Below are 25,148 nucleotides of genomic sequence, written 5' to 3' on the forward strand. Positions count from 1 at the left end.
GTGAGTGTTTGCCCTCTTTGGGTCCATTTCTCCTTCCTGGGCCTGCTGCAAGATCACATTTCCCCACCCTCAATCCCACCCCTTTGCAGTGATCTAGGATCATTTGACTTCCTATGTAGGTCACTTCTCCTTCCTGGGGACCCTTTTGGCCCTCTCTCTTCCCTTGTATCTAAGTCGTGATGGAGAATCCAAGGGAAGATGCCTGGCAGAGTTGCCAGCCCCGAGGAGCCTAGGCCCCCAAATCCACCACATGGAGGGCTGCCTACCACCTGAATGGACTAAGACCTGGATGAAGGTAGCACTTGTTCTTTCAAGGCTGAGGGGGTGAGAAGCCAATATGCCTTCCCCACACTCTTCCCCTTCCATGTTGACATGGGAAGCTGCAAGATGACATCATGACAAGAAGGAGGGAGCCTGGATCCCTGTATTACCATATGAAGGAGAGATGCCTGGCCAAAATGTCAGCAAGAATTCTGTGTGAGCCAGAAGCAGAGCTCTGTGGTGTTCACCCTCTTAGCTATGGGGCTGCTTGTTACAGCAGCTGGCCTATACCCCCTGATAACATCACTCCCTTCCACTGTTCACCTGGTAAACCTCAGCCCTAGACGAACCAACTGGCTCCTTTCCCTGTCCTCCTCCTCCTCCTTTTTTTTTGGTACTGGGGTTTGAACTCAGGGGCACTCGACCACTGAGCCACATCCCCAGCCCTATTTTGTATTTTATTTAGAGACAGAGTCTCACTGAGTTGTTCAGTGCCTCACTTTTGCTGAGGCTGGCTTTGAACTTGTGATCCTCCTGCCTCAGCCTCCCAAGCTGCTGGGATAACAGGCGTGTGCCACTGTGCCCAGCTTCTCTGTCCTTCTTAACTGCCCCTGAAAAGATGAATGCTCCTAAAGAATGTCCTATAACTGGTTCAACTAATTTTGCTTTCAATTCATGACCAGCAACCAGCTGGGTCCTCACACTGCCCCACCTTCCACTGACACTCCACACACCCTGGGTTAGGTTTCCATCACTGGGACAAAGTACCTGATTTAAAACAGCTTATAAGAAGCAAGGTGTATCTGGGCTCATAGTTCCGGAGGTTTCAGTCCATTGTAGCCGGGCCTCATTGCTTTGGGACAGTGGAGGCCCAGAGTATCATGGTGGAAACATGTGGCAGAGGAAGCCTGTTGGCTTCCAGGCAGCCAGGAAGTAAAGAGAGAGGGAGGCGCAGGTCCCAATGTCCCCTCCGAGGGCATGCCCCCAGTGACCTACCCTCCTTCCATGAGACCCCGCCACCATAGGCTGCTGACCAAGCCTTTAATACTGGGGCCTTTGGGGACCTCCAAGATCTAAACTATAGACACCCTCTTTCCCACCTAGCTCCTGACTAAAGCTGTCAGGAAACACAGCAGCAGGGGAGAAGCATGGAATAGGGGGACCTAGACTTTATGACACAGGAGTCACCTGTGGTGGTGGAGAGAAGGAGTGGCCCTCCCCTTGTGACCTGCAAGTCCAGCCACCCCAGCTGCCCCAGGGAGGAGGCAGGCCAGCCACCTTCAACAACCAAGGCCCCCAGGGCTCTGCTGCAAGTGCACAGATTGGCCAGGGCCAGGCTTCCTGCCCTCCAGGCAAAACAAAGTTCAGCAAACTGGGAGGAAGGAAGAGAGGGAGGGAGAGGGGAAGCTTTGAGGGAATCACAGTTTCTGAAAAACCTGGCTGTGTGGCCTGCCATCTCCTCGGACTGAGCCCAGGGCCACAGGAAGAACCTCAGGCAGGTTCCTGGAGCCTATAGCACCTGGTGGGCCTGGGGGATTGGTCACAGCTGCTCCTAAGACAGGAAGGAAAAGTGGCCTGAACCATTAGCAATGCCTGCAGCAATCTAGGCTAAGAGGGTGGGGGTCAGTGTGCCCAGGTTTTCCATCCCAGGGGCAATACATTAGGTACCACGGGAATCAGCACTTGAAAGCAGCCCCCGGCTCTGAAGTCTTAGTTCTTCCCATTTTCTTGTTGCCTCTGAAATATCCTTTGTGGGTCACCCTTATGTCCTGGATAGTTCAAGTTTCTCACTTATTTTTGTTATTTTTTAGAATAATTTCTCAATTGCAGATGTACATACAGCGTCTTTCTTTATTTTTATGTGGTACTGAGGAGTGGACCCAGTGCTTCACACATCCATTCGAGGCCATTGAGCTGCGGCACCAGCCCCATTTTTAAAAAATATTTATTTTTTAGTTGCAGTTGGACACTTTGCCTTTATTTTATTTACTTATTTTTATGAGGATTGAACCCGGGGTCTCGCATGTCTGTTAGGCGAGTGCTCCAGCACTGAGCCACAACCCCAGCCCCTATTTTTATTTTTATGGCTTTGGGAATAGCTTCCCACATTCTAGGCAACTGTTCTACAAGTGACCTATTGAGCTACACCCCCAGCTCTCTCATTCTTTTAGAAAAGTATTGCTAATTAAAACAGCAAAGGTGGGGCTGGGGATGTGGCTCAAGCGGTAGCGCACTCACCTGGCATGCGTGCGGCCCGGGTTCGATCACAGCACCACATACCAACAAAGATGTTGTGTCCGCAGAAAAACTAAAAAATAAATATTAAAATTCTCTTTCTCTCTATCTTTTTTTATTTTTTCTTAGTTCTCAGCGGACACAACATCTTTGTTGGTATGTGGTGCTGAGGATCGAACCCGGGCCGCACGCATGCCAGGCGAGCGCGCTACCGCTTGAGCCACATCCCCAGCCCTCTCTCTCTATCTTTAAAAAAAAAAAAAAAGAGTGCTGTGGTTGTGGTAGAGTGCTTGCCTCACATGTGTGTGGCACTGAGTTCAATTCTCAGCACTGCATATAAATAAATGAATAAAATAAAGGTCCATCAACAACTAAAAAATAATTAAAAAAAAAAAAAAACAGCAAAGGTGCTGGGGATATAGCTCACTTGGTAAAGTACGTGTCTTTACATGCATATAGGCCCTGGGTTCAATCCCCAGCACCACAAAACAAACAAACAAACAAACAAAAAAAAAAAACCCAACTAAACTCAACAGGTACAAGATGTCTCTACTAATTCTTCTTCTTTTTTGGTACTGAGGATTGAACTCAGGGATGCTCTACCACTCACTGAGCTACATCCCCAGTCCTTTTTAGTTTTAACACAAGGTCTATCTCACCAAGTTGGTGAGCATGCCCTTGAACTTGCAATCCTCCTGCCTCAGTCTCCAGAGTCACTGGGATTATAGACATGTGCCCCCACAGCCAGCTGAACCCCACTAATTCATCTATGAAAGTTTTTTTTTTTAGTAAATCATTTATTTATTTATTGGTGCTAAGGATTGACCCCAGGGCCCTGTCAATGCTAAGCATGTGCTCCACCACTGAGTCACATCCCCAAACCCCCTAGGCATTTAAAAATCATGGTAAATTATCCATAACAAAGTTTTTATAATGTCTGAGCATGCAGTTCTGTGACATCACACACACTCACACCGTTGTGCAACTGTCACCATCCTCCTCCAGAACTTTCCCCGTCAGTCATTCTAAACTGAACTCCACACATATTAAACACTAACTGCCTCGCCCCACCCCCACCCCACCTCACTCCACCCCACCCCTGCCCCCTACCTCCCCGCGCCCCACCCCTACCCCCCACCCAGGACCCAGGACCCCTGATCTTTTTTTTATTGTTTTATTTTGAGACTGGGTCTTACTAAGTTACCCATGCTGGTCCTGAACATATACACTGTAGTCCATAAGTATGTACAATTGTTACATGGTTAATAACAAATTATAAAAAATGTTTAAGGAGATGGGAATGCTGACATGATCATTACACACCCACACCTGTCAAGTTCTCAGCAGTGCCCCATAAACAGGTTCAGTTAAAATAGTAGTAAGGGGGGAAAAATACCATATTAAAAAAAACAGTAAAGGGGCTGGGGATGTGGCTCAAGCGGTAGCACGCTCGCCTGGCATGCGTGCGGCCCGGGTTCGATCCTTAGCACCACATACAAACAAAGACGTTGTGTCCGCAGCAAATTAAAAATAAAATATTCTCTCTCTCTCTCTCTCTCTCTCTCTCTCTCTCTCTCTCTCTCTCTCTTTAAAAAAAAAAAAAAAACAGTAATAAGGGAAGGGTCAGGTGTGATGCACAGGCCTGTAACCCCTGGACTTAGGAGGCTGAGGCAGGTGGATCGCAAGTTTAAGGCCAGCCCTAGCCATCTAGAGAGGCCCTAAGCAATTTAGCAAGACCCTCTCTCAAAATAAAAAATAAAAAGGGCTGGAGATGTAGCTCAGTAGGAAAGCGCCTCTGGGTTTAACCCCTAGTACAAAAACAAGAAAAAGTAATAAAGGAAATTCCAATCTTATGAAAGACAAAGCTCCTCTCCTTTTTATTTTATATTTTAAATAATAACTTAAAAAATACAAACTCACTGGGAATACTAAAAAAAAAAAAGTCAAAATTCCTACTAGCCAGAGGCCACTGTGACCATTCAGTATTTGCTTCATGAGTCCCTCTGAGTCCATAGATTTTCCATAATTTTGTAGGCCCACCTATTTTTCTTCTTAAAATTATATTGTTGCAACAAAAACAAGTAGTGGGTGAGTGGCCAGATTGAGGGAAGGTAGGGAAGGAAGCCCGAGATGCCACGGGTGGGAAGTCGGGGCAGCTGCACAGGCTGCCCTCCTGCTGCTCCACCACTGGAGGCTCATTTTAAACCCCACCCCCACCCCGGCCCCCAGCTCTTCTCCCTTGGCCCTTCCCTGGCCTCGCAGGCAGCAAGATGAGCCTTCTTCCTGCCCAGGCCAAGTTCCCTGTCTGTTTGGCTCACTGCCCACAGAAGTGAAGGAATCCAGACTCTGGGGCTGGCACCAGCAGATTTAAGAAGTGGCTCTCCCTCCAGGCTATCACTTGGTCATGAATGACAGGGCCCACCCAGAGTGTGGCCTTTGTAGCTTCTCTTTAAAATCCCTATGCTCCCCTGGCAGTTAGAATCGCAGCCTCTGGGACCAGAGCCCACTGGGTTTCTCATTTGCTAGCAAATCAATAACACTCATCCGCCCAAAACCTTGTCCTCTTTATTGGATTGGCAATGGGGACAAGGACAGAGCTTTTGGTATCAGTGGCATTTAGCCCCAGATAATATGGAGTTCACCATCCACCTCTTCCAAATTCTCTATAGATGTGCAGTTTTTAATTTCTATCTTCTTTCTTTCTTTTTTTTGTGCCAGGGATTGAATCCAGGGCACTTAACCACTGAGCCGCATCCCCAGTCCTTTTTATATTTTACTTAGATACAGGGTTTCACCAAGCTGCTTTAGGACCTCACTAATTTTGCCCAGGCTGGCTTTGAACTTGCCATCCTCCTGCCTCAGCCTCCTGATCTGCTGGGATTACAGGCAGGGCCACTGCACCCAGCTTTATTTCATTTTTTAAATATGTATCATTTATTATGTTGGTGGTGCTGGGAGTGGAAACCAGGACCTTTTTTTTTTACACATGCTCAGCAGGTGCTTCCCACTGACCACATCCCCAGCCCTCTACATTTTATGTTTCATTAAAGTGCGTGATTTTTCATAACCAAGTGTTGAGGGACGACTGGCCAGTGAACATACATATCTTAAGAACCAGTAAATCCCCCTCCTGGGTGGTGCCCAATGGAAGTGAGCTCATATGTCCACAAAAGACCCGGGCCAGGGATGCCTGGCACCTGGTTATTGCAGCCCCTGCTGTGGTTGGAATATCCCCATCAAAATTCACATTGAGATCTAACCTTCAGTTGAGGTGGTGAGAGGTGGGACCACGCAGCCTTCTGGGGTGATCCAGGTCATGATGGTGCTGATTAGTGGGCCATCCAGAGAGTGGCATTGTTATGAAATGGTGCTCTCTGCTGCCAGTTCTGTTTGTCCCTCGGCGCTCTTCATGGTACTATGACCCAGCGCCAGGCCCTTGCCCACTGCCAAGCAAATGCCAGCCCCATGCTCTTAAACTTCCCAGCCTCTAGAATGTGAGCCAAATAAAGCTCTATTCTGTTTTGGGGGGTGTCGTGGGAATTGAACCCAGGACCTTGCGCATGCTAGGCAAATGCTCTGCCACTGAGCTACACTCCAGCCTTTTTTAAAATTTTATTTTTGAGGCAGGGTCTCACCGAGAGTGGCTTCAAACTTTCAGTCCTCCAGCTTCAGCTTCCTCAAACCTCTGTTCTTCATAAACTCCCCAGTTTGTGGTGTTCAGTCACAGCAACAAAAAGACAAGTGCCAATAGGAAACCACCCCAATCCCCACCCCGAGTGGAATACAGAAATGATTTGGGGTGCGTTCACAAGAGTGAGCCATAGACAGCAAGGGGTGCCGCCATCAACCGCAGGGCTCTTCCCACAGCATGGTGGGGAAGAAACGGGCACAAGCTGGCCCTGTTCGGTCCTGTTTGTAAGAGGCTGTAGAACAGGCAAAAGGTATGTGTGGGGCTGGAAGTCAGGAGGGTGGGCAGTTCCCTCTGGAGAGCATCCTCTGGGAGGAGGCACTCAGAGCCTTCCAGGGCTGAAAATATGGTCTATATCTTAGGCTGTGTGGTGGTGACGTGAGAATACAGCCTGTCAAAATCAGTTGGGTTGCCACCAAATTGGACGACGTGGTACATTTTAGGTGAAGTGGATTTTAGCACAATTCAAAAAAAAAAAAATTGAGATTTTATGTATTGGAAAAGCAAAGTGTCAGTCAGTCTTTCCTCTCCTCTCACCCACAGCGGTCATCACAGGAGACTCCTGTGACCCTGGAAGGTGTGGGACTTGCCCCTCTGCCAGCGAGCAGGCTGGCACCTCCTCAACGGTGGACAGGCACCAGTGGGCATCCCCTAATCCAGTTCAGTTCTGATACTGTCTACCTGGAGGTGGCCTCCGATCCCTCAGGCCCAGGGCTCAGTCCCTGAGACCGCCCCCACACTTTAGATACCAGTTGCAAGCCCCAGGTTGTTATCTGTGTCGGGTGCCCACCAGCCTTTCCTCAGGTCTTTGCTTGAGGGCTCAGGGAATGTGGGGACCATTGAATATTCGCTAGTTTGTCACAAAGGACAATAACACAGGATTCAGATGCAGAGATGCAGAGGGCGAGGGAGGGGACAAGGGGCACCACCCTCCCGGTCCTCCACAGGCCCAGCTAACAGGAAGCTTTGGCCTCTCTGCAGTGTTCCTTCCACAGGGTACAGGGCAGGACCCATTGGGAACAAGGAGGTCTTATGACCCGCTGTCAGACATGTATGCCTGGGAATTTCCTTATAGCCAGGCCAAGGCAGGGGGAGAAGAGGATTTCTATGACCTGCCTGCGGGACGGAGTTACAAGCCAGGGACTGTGGTTAAAAAAAAAAATCACACAATATCACAGTTGTCTATTAAGATTTGTGGGCTTTACTGGTGAAAATTGCACTTCAACAGAAGAATTTTATCCTAAGCACTTTCCAGGAGTTATCTATCTGTCTGACTGTCTATCCATCTGCTTAGTTATTGAAGTGATGGGGATTGAACCCAAGGGCCTTCTACTCCTGGGCTACAACCCCAACACTTTTTATTTTTTATTTGAGACAGGGTCTTGCTAAATTGCCAAGACTGGGCTGGAACAGATACTAGTACAGCAGAGGAAGACGCCCAGGAGGAAGGAGGAGGGAGAGGAAGGGGGAGGTCCTGGGCAGAAAGGGCCCAAATCAGCCGATGGACCAAATTATATTGTTAAATTGTGTGCGGGAACAAATATGTAACAATGAATCCCACCATTGTGTATAATTATCCTCCATCCAGGAGCTTTTATTTATTCAGTTAGTTGTACATGGACACAATACCTTTATTTTTTTTTATGTGGTGCTGAGGATGGAACCCAGTGCCTTACACACGCTAGGCAAGCACTCTACCCCCAACAAAGCTAAAACCCCAGTCCCAGAAGATGTTTTAAATATTCTTTAAAAATACAGCCTTCAAGCTGGGTTCAGTGACACATGCCTGTAATCCCAGCAGCTCAGGAGGCTGAGGCAGAAGGATCACGAGTTCAAAGCCAGCCTCAGCAAAAGCAAGGCCCTAAGCAACTCAGCAAGACCCCATCTCTAAATAAAATACAAAATAGGGCTGGGGATGTGGCTCAGTGGTTGAGTGCCCCTGAGTTCAATCCCTGGTACACACACACACACACACACACACACACACACACACACAGCCTTCAGTGGCTACTGGGTTCCCATCTATGGATGCACCCCACTTGACTCTCCCCAGAACTGTTGTGAGAGCCACCACCCCACAGTTAAAACACTGAGTTCAGAAGCAGAGTATATACTGGAAGGCTCTTGGGAAGGGTCTTCACAGGCCCTGCAAGGCTGGGGAGTCTGGTTTGGAAAGAAGGAAGAAGTATAAAAGGCGGGAAGCCACCCCAGGCCTGGATTCCCCCAGGAATAGGCTGCTCTAGGGCTCGTGATGATCACTACTGATACTGCGGATGTCACCATCAGAGGTAGTGCCACTGTCGGTGCTGCAGATGCAGCTGCTGGGAAGAGCTCCTGGGGAGCTATTCCCTGTGCAGAAATCCCTAGGCCTGAGCCTGAGAGGCTGCAAGTGGAGGACAAGGTGCCGGTCCCCACCCTGCCAAACCCCACCATGGGAAATTCTACAGGGCAGAAAGGGCCCAAATCAGCCGATGGACCTGCCCAAGAAAACGCCCTAGTTGTACCCATAAGAGCAGCTGGCGTGTGCCAAGCACCAGCTGGTACCAGGCCCCTTGGGCTAGGCTAGTTCCATGTGGCTTGTTTGACCTGTGGGGCGGGCACCTGACTGTCCTTGTTTTGCAGACAGGAGGCAGGCAAGAGGAGCAGGTGATCTGCCCAGAACCATGTGGTGGGGAAGACCCACAGGCCGGTTTGTGCAGGGCATTCACAGACCTCCCCAGGTCATTTCCCCTCCTCCATGGCTGCTGCCATTGCAGGGCCTGGAAGCCTGAGAGCCACACTTCCCAGCATCCCCTGCAGCAGGGTTCTGGGTAGTACCTGTCAATCACAGGCATTTTCCTGAGATCTGGAAGGCTGAGGTAGGTGGTGGTGGCAGGCAGGCGAGGACTTTGCTAGAGGTGGCACTTGGCCAGTGGCTTCTGGTGCAGGGTCCTGTAATGTCACCATTCCTGACTTTGGGAGAACAGACATAGCTTCCCGGGCCACCACTCCCATTTTGTGAGCCCTGAACCCCCTTTCTTCTTGGCATCCCGTTTCCCCAGCTCAACCTTGATGAGCTGGAACCTAGTTAAGGGAGGAGGAAAGGAAGGAGCTGGGACCCCAGCTGTAGGACAGAAACGCTGGGCCTCCAACCCCGGCCCCATCAGCGCTGTGGGTCTCGGGATGCTTCTTCGGCCGGAGGGTCACTTAATGTGTCCTCATTTCATTTTCCTCATTTAGAACATGCAGAGCTGGTTTTCCCTCAAGGCCTGTGGTGAGAGATCCAGACCAGGCCTGGGAGAGCCAAGTGCCCTGCCGTGCTGGGGAGGCCCTTGGCTCCACTGCTGCATTCCCACCTCATAGAAGGGAGAGCAAGGCCCAGAGCTGATGTCCTTTATGTAAATGTGAATCACACAGCGGGAGGTGGCCCAGGAGTGGGAGGCTCTGTTCCCTCTGGCTGGGCCTCAGGGCTGGGGAGTCCAGCTGTGGTCAGCATCCAGGGAAGGCTGAGGACAAGTCCAAGGTCACCCGTCTTCACAGGGCTCCTCTCAGTCCGACTGACGTGGCGGCTGTGGCAGCCTTTGAGGCCACATGACCTGACCTCAGGGCTGGGACCTCAAGGCGGTGACCCAGAATCCAGAACACTGCCTGGCATGGTGTGGAACACCACAGAGCGAGCCCACCTTCCCTCCTCGCTGGCAGCAAGGGACAGCCTGCAGGAGACAGACAGGTTCTTGTGCCAGCTGCCCCTGCCTGGCACACATGCCCGCTGGGCCTCAGTCTCCCTCTCTAGTTCTTGGCTGTATAGAGGCAGGTCCAGAAGGTTGCCTGAGGCTGGATGAGGCAGGGCTTCCGGGTCACTGCTCTTGGGGCCCTGGAAACCAGGGAAAGTACGGTTTTGTGCCAGGATATGTGCTGGAAGGCCAGTCGGGTCCACTGTATTCTCCGGGGACAAAGGCTGTGCTGCTGGAAGGCCAGAGAGTGAGGCTGCGGCTCCTTCCCCTGGAAGGGCGGACTCAGCCCACTTCCAGGCCCCTCTCTGGGGGATTCCCTGTTGGGCAGGGGTCCTGGGCACAGATCCGGGTGTAACCCTTTGCCCAGCATGGCCTCCTGAGCCACTTTCCTCCCTGGAGGGATGGACGGTGGCTGGCCCAGGGCTCTCATGGCTGGTGGCCCTGAGGTTTTGACTTCAGGGTGACCCGAGTCCTGGCAGGTTATGCGGATGAGAGGTGGGGGGAGCAGCCTGCCACCTGCCTAGCCTCCCGGGGCCAAATGCAGTTTGTGACTCATGTGACTGCGGGGCTTGGGGCTAAGTGGAGGGAAGCGGGAGCAAGTGGGGTACCAGAGGGAGGTAGGAACAACATCCAGAGCCCCGAGGGCCGCAGGGCCCTGCTCAGGCTGCGGGATGGCAGAGAGCCCGGGAGAGGGAGAGGCAGTGCGGAGGCCTCCCACCATCCTTCCAGTCACAGCCCACAGGGCCTCAGTTCCCTGGCCCTGTGGGTAGAGCCTGCAGGCTGGATGACACTGGGTGATGTCCTGCCTAGTAGCTCAGTCTCCTCTTGTCAAGAACAGTGACAAGGAGCCCTGCCTTGCTGGCATCAGTGTCTCCAAAGACCCCAAAAGAGGCTCTTGTGAATTTGAGCCAGGTTTAGTCTAAGGTAGCACCCAACTCAGGACGCTGTAGAGGAGGAAGGTCCCACTACCCCGAGGTGGTTCCAGGAGCTGCAGGAGTTGGACATTAGCCCCTTTGGTGAGTGGCTACAGCTAAATAAACACAGTTATCACATGTCAACAGCAGTGGCCTCCTGCTGGCCAGGCCGCCCACTGACTCACACCTGGACACCCACCTGCCACGTAGGCATGGGGCAGGGACTCTGGGTCAGGCAGGGCGGGAGGGGCAGGGGCTGCCCTGGGTCCAAGCCAGGTTATCTCAGTCTCTCTCGATGTGTGACCCCAGGAAGGTCCCAGCCCCTGCCTCAGTGCAGCGAGAGGCCTGGTGCTGTCTCTGTCTCGGCTGCGGGTATCTCTGGGCTGTAGCTGGGGCTAGGGGTGCGGGGGAGAGTGACAGCTGGCTGGGGCTGATTAGGTGAAGCCGAGGAAAAAACTCAGACGTTGGAGTTAGATTCCCAGCTCTCGGCTGAGCCAGGCACAGGGCTGCCCATCCATCTGCTGTTTCACTGGGTGCTCAGTGAGGTAGACACTGCTGTCCTCTCCCTGTAATAGACTGGAACTGAGACTACGTCAGCAAAGCTGCTAAGTTAGGGACTGGTGGGGACAGGCTTTGCCCAGGAGATGCCTGAACAAATCCTTCAGCTGCCCAGGCCAAAGCTCCCTGTCTTCTGGGCCCAGGCTCCGCCACCCACCCATGTCCTTTAACTGCATTGCCACCCTGAGCTGCTCAGCCTCTCTCCAGAAGACGGCCTGTCCTCCCACCTCCAGGGCTTTGCACATGTGCACTGCCACCACCCTTTAGGTTTCTGAACTCATCTCCATCCCTCAGCACCTTTTTAAAAAAAATGGGTACATTATAATTATACGTAGTAGTGGGGTTCATTGTCACATATTTGTACACACACAATTTAACAATATAATTTGGTCAATATTGTTCCCCAGTACCTCCCCTTTCCTTTCCCTCCTCCTTCCTCCTCATCCTCTTCCTCTGCTCCACTAGTATGCTGATTTTAGTTCTTGTAGATAATTACTAAGGAGTGGAATAGCTGAGTCATATGATGGCTCCATTCCTACTCTTTTATTTATTTATTTATTTTGATACCAGGGATTGAACCCTTGGCACTTTATCACTGAGTACATCCCCTACCCTTTTTATTTTTTATATATATATTTTTTGGGGTACTGGGAATTGAACTCAGAGGCACTCAACCACTGAGCCACATCCCCAGCCCTATTTTGTATTTTATTTAGAGACAGGGTCTCACTGAGTTGCTTAGGGCCTCACTTTGCTGAGGCTGGCTTTGAACTTGTGATCCTCCCGTCTCAGCCTCCCAAGCTGCTGGGATTACAGGTGTGCACCACTGCACCTGGCCCATTTTATTTTTTATTTTCAGATAGCATCTCCCTAAGTTGCTGAGGCTGCCTTTGAACTTTCCATCCTCCTGCCTCAGCCTCTAAGCCACTGAAGTACAGGCCTGCACCACTGCACCTGGCTGCCATTGCTAGCCTTTTAAGGAATCTTCATACTGATTTCCAAAGTGGTTGCACTAATCTGTAGTCTCACTAACGATGTACAAGGATACCGTTTCCTGGCATCCTTACCAGCACTTGTTGTTGGTATTCTCTCTTTTTGGTAAAGGGAATTGAACTCAGGGGCACTTAACCACTGATCCACACCCCCAGCCCTTTCTTGTATTTTATTTAGAGACAGGGTCTCACTGAGTTTGCTTAGGGCCTCACTAATTTGCTGAGGCTGGCTTTGAGCTTACAATCTTCCTGCCTCAGCCTCCCGAGCTGCTGGGATCTTGTTGGTGTTCTTGGTGACTGCCATTGTCACTGGAGTGAGATGGAACCTGAATGTTTTTGGTTTGCATGTCCCTCAGGACCTTTCTGAGTCTCAGCACCAGCAGAAACCAGGCACCCTCTGGACTCCAGGGCACCTGCCACACACCTGTGTGGGCTGTCCACACTGCTTGCTGGTTGTCTCCCTGTTTCTCTCACCGAGCTCAGGCTCTGGCCCTTGAAGGAGGGGCTGGGTTCGGATCACCCCTGTAGCTGCTATGCCTTTTGAGTGTTCAGAACCTGTTTGGTGCCTGAATAGGGAAGGCTGTCAGGGGAGCAGGTGAATCCAGGGAAGCCCTGTGGGATGGAAGAGGAGCAGGGAAGGGCAGCATTCCTCAGGAGCTTGGCTGACACAGAGTCCTGGCTGGAGGAGGGAACTGGAATGTGACAGAGGGGCCTGCTCCAGCAGCGGGTATTCTGAAGCTGGGCTGGAGGAGTTGCGATTTTGAGCAGGTGCCACTGGAGAGGGTAGGGGGCTTGTGAGGTGTCCGTGGTGCCTGGCATAGTCCAAGGTGGAACCTAGGGCTATCAGCACAGGCCGACTTAGGTGCCAGCCTGTGCCACGGGATAACAGGCACTCCCTCATTTGATCCTCAGCAATCACAGGGGCCAGTTTGGGATTACTACTCTGTTTACAAGTGAAAAAAGGGACTCAGAGAGGGCAGTGCTTTCCTTGGCTTGTGAACCCAGCAGCATGCTCCAGCGCTGCCTCACCCAGGTCCTCCACCTGGCCCGGCACCCTGGCCTTGACCCCAGGCTGACGTTTCCTGGGCCAGCTCTAGCCCATTTGGGGCTGGCCAGCCCCAGCCGTCTGCTCACCCTCCTGCTTAGCCAGCAAGAGGAGGACAAGAAAGGGTTCCTTTACAGGACAGTTGCTCTGGAGAGAGGCCTCCCCAACCTCGTTGGCTGCTACTAAAGTCAGTTGCAAGATTCCCGGTTTCTGGTGTCCGGTTGCTTCCCGTCAGATTCTGCAGCACACGCGTCAGAGAGGGGGAAAACTAGGTGGCTTTGGAGTCACCAACTTTTGTACATAAAATGCTGCTTCCCATTCATGCAACGTAAGTTTCTAAGATGGGCGCGGGGTGAGAGAGAACAGCGCGAGGTCCCTTGGGGTGACATTCTCTCTCAGACGCCAACACCGGGCACTTTCGAACCCAACGCGGCTATTCCTCGGCCCTCTGGAGCACATTTGCGTCAGGTCGCTGTTACAATCGCGAGTCCAGCAGCTCGACCGCTGGAGGACACCTTGGATTTGCCTGCTGCCCGGGGCTGCTGGCCTTCTACCGGCTTCTGGCAGATAAGGACGGTCCGTCCTGTCCCAGGGCCGCACGGGCCGCGGCCTCCCACCGACCCGCTGAGCCGCCGGCGCCGCTCCCACCGCAGGGCTCGTGAGTGCGCGCGGCGCCCGCTTATCTGCGCACGACCTTTGCACACACTCCGCGGCCGGCCGCACTCGTGCAGGAAAAGCGGGTAAAGGGCGGCGACTCCTTTCGCCCAGAGCGGCCCTCCCCGGGCTCTCCAGGTGCGGCTCCGGCAGAGCCCGGATCTGCTCCGGGATCGTGGGGCGCTGCGGTTCGCCCCGGTTCTCACCCACACAATATCCGGGCGCCCCACCTCCCCGCGTTGGTCGCCCACAGACCCAGTCGTCCGGCTGCCCGTCGCGGCATGGCCCCGGGGGCGCGTGCTCTCCGCCCCGCATCACCCAAGTGCCCGCCTCCGGAGGGCCATCGGTTTCAGACCAAAGTCCTACTCTCCCAGAACTGCGGCCACCTATTGCCAGGCGGTCTTCTCCAGGTCCCGTCCAGGACCTGAAGTCCCCAGAAAACGCAGCCTCTCCCAAACTCCAGAACCTGCCCTCTGCTGACTCCGCCCTCTCCATTGGCTGGTCCAATGACCGCTAGGCGGTTCCCTGGCCGCAGAGCGCCCCCAGGCCTCCTGCGTCCGCCTTCGCTTGCGGCCCACCCTGCTTGCAGGCTCCCCTACCCCGAGGGCGTGCACAGCTCCCGCCACCCCTCCCCAGCCAGCCTGAACTCCACCTCCACCCGCCATCTGCTGCGACCCCACCTGGCCTGAGAGGACCACATCTGTGCAGGAGTGCTGCTGCCAACAGGTCCCCCTCCCGCCCACTGGGGCAACTCGGACACTGGCTAGTACTGCAGTGTGATGAGTAAATATGTCTTCAATGAATTGTACAGGTCTGGGGATGTGGCTCAGTTGGTCTAGTGCCCCTGAGTTCAATCCCGGGTACCAAAAATAAATAAATAAATAAATAAATAAATAAATAAATAAATAAATAAATAAATAAATAAAATAAAAAAAAATAAAAATAAAAATAAAAAAGGTAGAGGAGCCCTGAGTTCCATGCCCAGCACTGCAAAAGAAACAAACCAAAAAGGCCAGCTCAGGGTCTCAGACTGGAGCCAGCCCTAAGCAGAATGTGAAGCACTGCTTCTCTGTGAGAACTGTGGGAGCACTCAACAGGGTTGGGACTCCCCGCAAAGGATGGTTGCAGTCTAGGGCAGCTTAGCAGAATGGCACAGAATCTGGTAACAGCACTGTTCCAGAGTCATCTCTACAGGCCTGCAGGGTCTTCTGTCCAGATTGGCCGTTTCCCAGCTGCTCCGTGAACACTTGTGAGCCTACTGTCCTGGGAGGATGTGAGTGGCAGGGGCACGGGAGGAGGGCAGCGTTGGCAGCATATCCCTTCCTGGTTCATCTGCCTCTACCTGCCAACCCTGCTCTCTTTCTGAAAAAGGCAGATTCGCCTGTGCTCTGGCTCATCCAGCAGCCAGCGCCAGCAGCACTCAAGTGCTTCAGGACATGGAGGGCGCAGGAAGCAGCCTCCTGCCCTTCCCTTGCAGCCTCTGCGCCATCATCCTGGGGCTACAGAAGTACCCAAGGGTGGCAGCTGCTTGGCACCTTGTTTTTTGGTGGCAGAGCACTTGACAGAATGTATGTTAGTGACGGAAATCTGGTATTTGAGAAACAGGTCACACAAGGGTTTTGGGCAGAATGCTGTGAGCTAACTGCCACTAGCTACTGGAAAGCAGACTGAGCCGTCAAGAGTGTGAGTGGTTAACAGGTAGGACACAGCCTTTTTCCAGATTGGGAACTCAGGCTTGGGTGAATATTCCAATCGATTAGCGAATGAGTGCTCACTTGCCTGCCAATGGGGTGAAGGATGTTCCTTCTAAACCTTAACTGGGGATAGGACCAAGTACACTGACTACTTCTGACCCAGAATGGAGCTAGGCGCCAGGAAAGAGGGCTGCAGCCAGGCAGCATGTTCCCAACCACGAAGGTGTTGCCAAGCTGGCCAAATCCAGGGTTCCCGATTCCTGTGCCAGTCCTATTTCAAGTAGGTTTTGCAACAGTAAATGGGAGAAAAAGGGACTCAGGCCAGTTCGGGATCTGCTATTCCAGTAGAGAGAAAAAGCAAGCAATCAGAAGCTAGTAGTAACTGGGTTATAAAAGCCCTCAAATGTCATTTTGCTCCATTTGGAGGGCAAAGACTTCTGAGTCCCCAGGCTAGGAGGCTTCACAGGCTGGAAGCAGCTTCCCTGCAGGGGATGGCTGCTTGCCCTCTTCTCCCTCCAGTGATCAGCACAGGCAAGGGTGCACCCTGGTCCATTCTGCTTTCCGGGAGCACTTCAGGGAAGTCACGGCTTTGACCTCTTCTTCTCAGATACAGTGAACACCGGCCACATTGTTTTAATTTCCGAATTTATTAAAATGATTAACCTCAATACTGCAAGTGCATGTACAAAATATTTGTAAAAAATGTTTTTAATGAAACGTTAAAGAACTTACCTCAAATGCTGAAAAAGTCCTTTTTCATTCTTTCAGTACAAGGAATACATTGTATCTCAAAAGTATTACAACTCAGCAAAACAATTTAAAACAGTAATTTGAAAAATGATTGAAAATTGAATACTTTACATATATTTCTATGATCATTTCCTAATTCTTACAATGCCAAAAACTTTACCAATCATTGCATAAGCTCAAGCTAAAAGTTTTATTGAATGTAACCTCTTCCAAACTGGTCAAAAGTGTGTGGCTTTTGTCTCCCACACAGTGACGTTCTACAGCAGGCTGAGAACAGTCCCGAGGCCCCTACCTTTAAAAACGGAAATTAGGGCACCCTAGAAGGCATCCCAGCGGCCGCTGAGTGCTTGTGCATACCGACTCCTGAGAAGCAGCGACTGTCACCAAATGTCACTGCTCTGAGACCCACGGGGAGGTCAGCCTCAAAAGATGAGGCCATAATAAAGTTAAAACAAACATCATAAATAAGTTACTAAAATTAAGCTTCAACGTGGAGAAAAAATGGGAAATGTGTTTTGTTACTTTTTCCTTAAGACTGAAATTCCTGAAATGGCTATTGTTGGTATTCAAAAAAAACCTTTGAGGTTTAGTCTTGGAACCTCTTCAAAATACCCCAAGCAAAGGTGGGAATGAGAGGTGACCCACTGCCCGCCTGCTCCAGAGAGCCCCTCTTCATCCTCCCGTGCGTGGTCCAGGCCTCACGCTTCTGTGCAGGGTCCCCATGAGGACTGGACAGTGTCTGGGGACAGGAGCTCAAGGCCATGTAGGACTGCCCTGCCTCAAGAGCTGCAGTGAGAAGGGGCATGTGTTGGGGGGAGGTCCACGCCTGCTTCCAAATCAATCCCTGAGGATCAGCCTGACCTTGAGAAGCCAAGTTGGGACTGCACAGGACGACCCGGGGCTCCAGGGGCAGCAGGAGCAAAGGCCTCTCAGGCTCCCCCACTTTCTATCTGCAACCTACTGGCACTAGTTTTGAGGAGCTTATTTTAAACAATGTCCCCTAAACGTGAAAAGTGGTGGGTATCAAGTAGAAATAACAGTGAAGCACTGAGGTTTCCTCCACTGGACTTCTTGTTACCTGCAGATCCCTCTGAGTAGTTTAAGACATGGACTACTTCTCTAGACACTACAAGAACCCCCTAAGTTGACTTGACTCATCTGAAAGCACATGTACACATTTCCCAGGAAACAGAGATTTGCTGGTGTTAAACACCTGCTATAGACTTATATTCCCAAATTCTTTGATTTCTAAAATAATCCAGAAAAATGGAAGAGCCTGGTATTGAACATAAAATTAATAATCAAAAATTTGCTCATTAAGTTACTTAAAATTAATTTCTCTTCTCAAAGTGCTTGAAAAAACAAATCTGACTCCTTTTTGATTAACTGATAATATAATCAAAAAATCTTTGATATTTTAATAATAAACTAACATAAGCTGAGAACTCCCACTGAGGCAGTGCTTAAAACTATATATTTATAATTTCCTATTTTATTGGCATGAATATTTCTAAACTTAAAAACCTTCCTGGTAAGTTCTTTTAATTTCTTATGACAAAAATTTCTCACAACACACAAATATTTACAACATATACATTGTTTTCAGCTCTTTACATTGAATTCCAAAGACAAACATTTTTATAGGTTACCACAGAACAAAAGCTGTGACTCATGTTTTTATTTCATAAACTATTATAAGTTAAAGTGAATAGATTTTTTAATATTCCTTGTAGCATTTTACAAGTGCAACAGAAAACTTGAAGAACCAAATTAAGATAGCTGTAGTTCATTAGATAACGTTGCTTGTTGCCATCGCATGTTCACAGCAGAGTTTTGAAAAAATAAGCACCAATCATTCTTGCAAAGAACAATTTTATCTAAAAGGATTGAAAAGTGTTAAATACAAGGTCTTTAATTTACATGACAAGCAATAAATACGCTGTTTTGAAACGCATCCTGCACGCTGCTAACCTCGTACATACAGTGTACTGAACAGTGAGCTGTCTCGAGTGTGATGGTATTTTTTTTGTTTTGTAAAGAAACCAATTTGACTCCCGACTGATGGTTGGCTATGTTAACAGAGGCCACACACAGTACACCTGGGTCAGCAAACAGTGTGAAACTGACAAACTCCAAGGGGGAAACATCTAGCAAATATAAATCAAAAAGCCAAAGATCATTGCTGGTGATGTTAGCATATACTTGAAAACCTTAATATGCTGCTACTATGATTTGTTTTAAATTATTGTTTAGTCATATATTAAAGAGCCAGTTGATGCTCTTAAAAGTTAAAAAATAAAAAAAAAAAAAAAAAGAAGTTGTGTAGCCACATTATTGTCTCAATGTCCTGTGTGGAAAGTTGCTATCACTGTACAATTTTGCTGGAGCCTTTATTTTACAATAGGGCTTCACCTCTAACTGAGAATTGCACATAAGAAGTCTATTTAAAAAGTACGATAAAAATTTGCACAAATCAGACTTAGGAAGAGTCAGTACGCTGTACACTTTCTACAATATTATGCTGATACGTGAAGAGACGATAGAAGTGCTGCCACTCAAATGGTTCAGTTGAGGAATAATTGACTGGAATTTTTATTTCTTTAAAGTAGTTATCCCAGGTCAAATTAAGACCAAGAGCTTATGCGTTAAGCCTTAAAGACTGATCTTCTCTTCTCCTTGAAGAAATGTCAATATCTATAGAGTCTTTCCCGACTATTAGCCTCAGTCGCTTAGCCGGAGGAAGAGGAATAAAATCATCTTCAAAGTCATCGTCATAGTCATCCTCCTCTTCGTCTCCCTCTGAAGAGGAGGAGTCATCTGTACTTTCCTCCTCATACTGACTATAGTCATCCACTTCCATCTGGGACTCCAGGAGAGAGAGAGGATCACTACAGCACACCCCATTTTCATGAAGCCCCTCTGCATAGGGCCCTCTACTTTCCTCATCCCGTTTTAGCTGGATTTTTAATTTTGTAGAACTACTGCCTGATCCTGAGTTAAATCCATTATTAAGCTTTGCTACATAGAGATTATTATCATTTTCATGGTCTTTACTTAACTTGATGCTTATTTTGGAAGAATTCATCCCGTCATTCTCTTGGTCGTTTGTCTTGCTGCTGCTATCATGGCGCCTACGGAGAGTCAATTTGGGAATCCCAGAGTTATTTTCCAGGATTAGCTGGGCGTCATACCTTGTAATTCGCCGCTTCTTTTTGCTTTTAGCAGTTCTAAAGCCATCCTTCGCCCTGACGCTGTCTGACGTGACGATCGAGCACCCGACAGGCGAGGGAGTGCAGTCTGTGTAGTTCACGGGCACCCCTGCCACACCGCTGGACTCACCCTGGTCAGAGTGGGGTGCCATCAAATCTGGCACGTTGCTCTCCTGTCCAGGGCAGTCATGCACCGGGGTGGACTCTGCTATGTTTGCCAACTGCTTTACAAGTTTTCCTTGTCGCGATTTCTTTCTAGACACGCTCGGGTCACTCTTGTGACCTGGTGCTTCCCCCTTCTGTGCAGTCTCGCTAGCCAGTTCTTCCTGCACGTCGGGGGCTGGCTGCTCACCACTGTCTGGGCAAGGTTCTGCCGTGCCATTACAGCCATCCAGCATATTTGGTTCTAGCTTGATGTCCGAGGCTTCCGGTGGGTTTGCCCTGGTCCTCGCCGAGCGCCTGGTTGTGTAGGTGCAGGGCGAGCTGTCCCCCTGCGGGTGAGCACCTCTCCCAGGATTCCGCCTGTGTTCTCTGGCCGCATGTCTAGTCAAGCACCCACTGGCAACTGCGGCTTGGACTGATCCCTCTGACTCCTGGTCTTTTCTAATGGGCAAATTCTTATACAGGACCACTTTAGGCTCTTTAAGTACTAAGTTCCCCATCTCGAGCTTTCTTGAACTATTCTTCTGCTCTAGTCGCTTGCAGTGATTCCTTAGCTTTATCTTTGAGAGTAAAGGCTTTGCAGGCTTTTTCAGTTTCTTTGGTACCCTGGAATTGTTCGTGTGAGTTAGCTTAGATGAGGTAGAGTTGGAGGAAGCGGGAATTCTGGACATGGACTGCCTGGTTAACGTTCTGCTCTTGCTGTTCTTTTTTACACCAACTGAAGATTTTCGGTTAGAAGCTGTAAGGTTTAAAAAAAAAAAAAGATGAAAAACAGCTGGGTAACACAGTAGTGCTTAACCAAACACTGCCCCAAACCAGACCATCAGCTACAAAATATTTCCATTACATACACATGGAAAACAGACCCTAGCTGATTCTGTCAGTACATGTGCCTTCCCCATGCTGCCTTCAAGTTCTCTTCCGAACTGATGGAGCAACTTGCTCATGTTCCAGGCAAGTGATTACAGTTGAAGAGCTCTCAGCACAGAGGACTCAGACTTCACTCTAAGCTTCTCCTTCATCTGCGGAGACACTGGTCCAAACTAAGCATTTCTTCTCATTTAGTATTTTCTTTTTCGCGGTACTTCGGAGGTGAGCTACACCCCCAGTCTTTTTAATTTTTGAGACAGGATCTTGCTAAGTGGCTGAGGCTGGCTTTGAACTTGAGATCTTCCTGCCTCAGCCTCCTGAGTCATTGGGATTAAGGCATGTGCTACCATGCCCAACAGAAGATTTGAAAGAAAGTAAGAATTATAGTTTTCTTTCACAAATTCTTCTTGAAATCATTTAAAATATGCTTCTAAAATTCACTACTCAATTACTCAAAGTAAGCATACTACTTGGCCAGTAATACAGAGGAGTACTATATTGCTATAGGGCTCTAAGAGAAAAATTCTAACTTGACAGTTTCAAACAGGAAAGGTAGATCCCAAGAACCACAAATTGTCATTTCCAATAGACGTTTACCAAAAAAGGGCTACATATCCACAGTCGTTTGCTTGCTTCAGCTCTGTGAAGACTGGGAGAGAAGAGGGGGTGGGTGGCCTCATCCAATGGCAAGAAGCTAGCAGCAGCTGCCAGAAACACGCATTTAAGACAAGAGAGGGACCCACCTTCACTCCAAGACAGGGATACAGAAAGGCTGCCCTGGAGGTGATGCACCTAGGACCAGGTGATCCACAGGTGGGCTTTCAGGAGGCTCGCCCAGCACTCAGGCACCTTGCCACTGCTTCTCTGCTGCCGTTTTCCCTCTTTACTTACATTGTAGACTATTCTTCATGGGATTTTACGTCAGCCAATATTTCACTTACTCAATTCTCCCATCCCCCAGTCAAAAAGCCTCTCCCTGATCAAAACAACCCTTTGAAGATCATTCAGTGGGGAAGCTGTGACCAACCTCCATGTCGCCCGGGATGAAACACCTACTGTGGCCAATCTGAGCAGGGAGGCCAAGGGAGGACCAGGCTCCCCAGGGTGCCTGGGCAGCTGCCAACCCTTCTGCACAGCTGAACAAGAAAATCATCACTAGTTTTTCCTGAGAGGGGAAGAAAAATGCCTAAGCACTCCAGAAATGATCTAATCACCAAGGCTCTGTACTCAGAGGATGGCTCATAAATGCCTTCAGTTACCCAGACTAGGAGAATCACAGTGCTGAGATCCACTGACTGAACTAAGAATAGCTCATCTGTGTGGGCTGCTACCAAGGAGGAAGCTTATTTTTAGATTAACAGGAGTAATGAAGTTTAGATACTAGTCAATTTGAGGATGCATTCTTCTTCTAAATACAAGGATATTTATGGAATTCTTTAGCAAAGAGGACAAGGTGGACGGAGCAGATGCGATGTCCACATAGACACACCAGTGTCCTGGTCGTTTCCAAGAAGGCCTGCACCTGTTGACTTTCTTGGATGTGGCCATGAGGACCCCTCGCCTGTCTTACACCTCAAGACCTATATCCGCGATCAGCCTTTCTCAGCTTTTTGCTTCCTTTTGCCACTCCAGGCTGCTGTCATGCTCTACTCCGTGGTCGTACACACCACCTTCTCACCAGCGCCCTGTGCACGCTGGGCCCGCTTCTCGAAGACAGCCTGTGCCAACCGACACTTCCTGGTCATGAAACCCAGTGCGCACTTCTCAGACCTGCCTTTCTCTCTGAATAGGACACCGACTGTTCTCTCCTTCTCAGGATGTCATCTTTTCCTGGCCATTGGAGAACACACTCCTAGTTCTCCCGGTCTCTGGCACTTCTTCATCTTCCCAAGACCCTCATTCTTCAGATCTCTGGCATCCAGCCCCAAACACCAAACACTCTCTCCAAGTGACAGGAACCCACCTGCCCGTGGCTGTCACCTCCTATATGCTGACAGTCCCCTGATACCTTCTCTAGCCCAATCCTTTTCTAATGCCAGACTCCAGCAGCCAAGTGCCGACTGAGGCTTCTCGCAAGTCCTTCGCTGTGCCTGTGTCCAGCTCACCACCAGACTCAGGCAGTTTCTCCATCTGAGCGCCATCACGTCACAACACAACACACCACTTGTCCAAGTGCCCACGTGGGATGCTGGAGGCGTCCAAGACCCTTCCTTCCTTCACCACCTCATCCAGTCATCCAGCTGCACTGTGGAGACCACCCTGCAATGTCACGGAACCTGCTGCCTGAACCTACATGCTCTCTGTCTCTTGTTGTCTTCCCAACAGCCCATTCTCCCCCCGCAGCCAGAATGGTTTCCCCATTATCTCAGGTCACTTTCAGTTTTAACTTAATCAAGTCCAAAATGCAAGACTCTGGTCACAGATCATCTTCTCACCTTCGGCAACCACGATGACCAAGTCCTCCACCTGTGCATGCACGCGGATGAAAGGCCCCTGATTTGAATAGGCTCCACTGGGCCAACTTCTCACTCCCCGCTGATCCTCAGCTCAGGCAGTGCCTCCTGCAGGGAGCTCCTGTGACTTCCTCTTAGAACCAACCTGTGGTGCCCTTGAGTTGTCACAGCACCCAAAGACTTTGCTTACTCAGCACTTAATCTAATTCACTAGATGATCCCACCTTAAGGTGAGTTTGAGTCTAGGCTCTCCCCAGTCCATCCTTCCTTCCAAGAAGTCCAGTGCTGGCCGCAGTGCCAGCTGCTGACAAATCACCTCATTTGTGATCCAGGCTGAGCACAAACAGACTGCATTTGGCGGCACACAGGATTTCAAGATTTCTCTTACATATTTGTGCACGTATCGGTGTGTTCTTATTTGAAAAGCATTCTCTCATCACAAGTCTGGTCAAAAGGTAAGCTCATCAAGTCAAAGACTAAAAAGACACACACAAGCTAGGCAAGAGGAATGTGAGAGATGTGACTAAGATGCAAGTCCAGAGTCCTTCACTGTCCAAAAAGTGCTACCATGTCCTTGAAAGGGTTGGGAATTTCAGTGATAGTAAGGATAGAAGAGGAGGGCTGTCCACAATGACACACTAAAAAAGTCAAGTCTTTTTAAAAAGAATGTCAACAGAGTAAGGACTCTGACATCAGTGGAGATGAGGCGTACTTTCAGTTATCCTCGCTCTGTTCTGACTTCTCCTGTGGGGTTTTCTTTCTCCAGTGACCTGGAAATCCACCAAATGCATATACTTGGACAGCAGTTTTAGGTGGAGGTACACATTCTTTTCAGCAATTACTATGTGCTAGGTGTTGTGCAAACAGGTCCACTGGGACCTGAAGTAAGTGACATCACACGTCTGTGAAAGCCAGGCTCTCAGTGATGAGTAACCTAAAGCTAGCCATCTACCAAATGGCAGAAGGTGGGATTTGAACCTATCTGGGTGAGGTGGTGCATGCTTGTAATCCCAGCAACTTTGAAGACCGAGGCAGAAGGATCCCAAGTTCAAGGCCAGCATGGGTAGCTCAGAGAGACCCTATCTCAAAACAAAATGGGCTGAGGGTATAGCTCAGCAATAGAGCACCTCTAGGTTCAATTCTCAGTACAAAAAAAAAAAAAAAAAAAACAAAACTAAAAAGATGGTGAGTTCCTAATCAGTTGTGCTGCCTATAAGGTCTACTGCAGAATTATTATTGTGTCAGTCCCGACTGATGGGCAAAGGACATGGCTCTCATAGTAATTTCAAGGGACCATCAAAATTATAAGGCAGTATGGCATCCCTGCAGCCAGATGGAAGAGCTGCAGAAGGACAGCCGAGCTTTCCCGAGTCCTCAGGCTGCTCTAGAGACACTACTATCTGCAACACAACATGCTATGAGGGTCACTCTCAGTTCAGCATCAGCAGAGCCTGAGAACCCAGACAACCCCACAGGACTCTAAAGGCCTCAGTCTCTGTGAGCTTGCTAAGCACAAGCAGCTCTCGCCAACCTGTCGGCCTCGTGCTGGACAGGACGTGGAAGCAGCCCACAGGCTCGGTGCCAGGAGCAGGCAGCCCAATCTCCACGTCTGTGACCACTGCTCCTTAGTTAGGATAAACTGATTCCACTGGCCTCATCTTCTGGGTCCTGTGCTGACTGGTGACACTGGCAGTGGCTGTGTCCACACCTTCAGGCGCGCTCTTGAGAGCCTGTATCACAATACTAACTACAGGAAGCTCCCCAGGCAGCAAGGCACCCAGGCCTGAAAAACCAGAATACTCTTAATAACAACTCTGCCATTCAGATTGGTAGACTAAGTTTGTGAAAATAGATTTCTTCTTGTTTCCACTCCTGGATGCTAAAGCGGAAAGTCAGGCTGGAGTTCTGAAGACACCTTCCAAAAAAAAAGAACCTGCGCAGAAGGGAGGT

General features: G+C 49.8%; 1 protein-coding gene across 2 annotated transcripts in view; it reads right to left on the reverse strand.

Annotated features, from left to right (window-relative positions):
• Positions 1-16,370: 16,370 nt before the first annotated feature.
• Positions 16,371-25,148, reverse strand: part of KMT5B (lysine methyltransferase 5B) — a 58,393-nt gene continuing 49,615 nt past the window's right edge. The window contains exon 7 of one of the 2 annotated variants that reach the window (XM_081280784.1): positions 16,371-20,614. In XM_081280784.1, coding sequence (XP_081136910.1) covers positions 19,143-20,614 — 1,472 coding nt within the window. In that variant the 3' untranslated portion in view covers positions 16,371-19,142. The remainder of the gene's footprint in view (positions 20,615-25,148) is intronic. The other variant, XM_081280783.1, reaches the window with a different exon arrangement.

The sequence above is a fragment of the Spermophilus citellus genome (assembly GCF_964194105.1).
Source record: "Spermophilus citellus genome assembly, chromosome: 2".
NCBI classification, from domain to species: domain Eukaryota; kingdom Metazoa; phylum Chordata; class Mammalia; order Rodentia; family Sciuridae; genus Spermophilus; species Spermophilus citellus.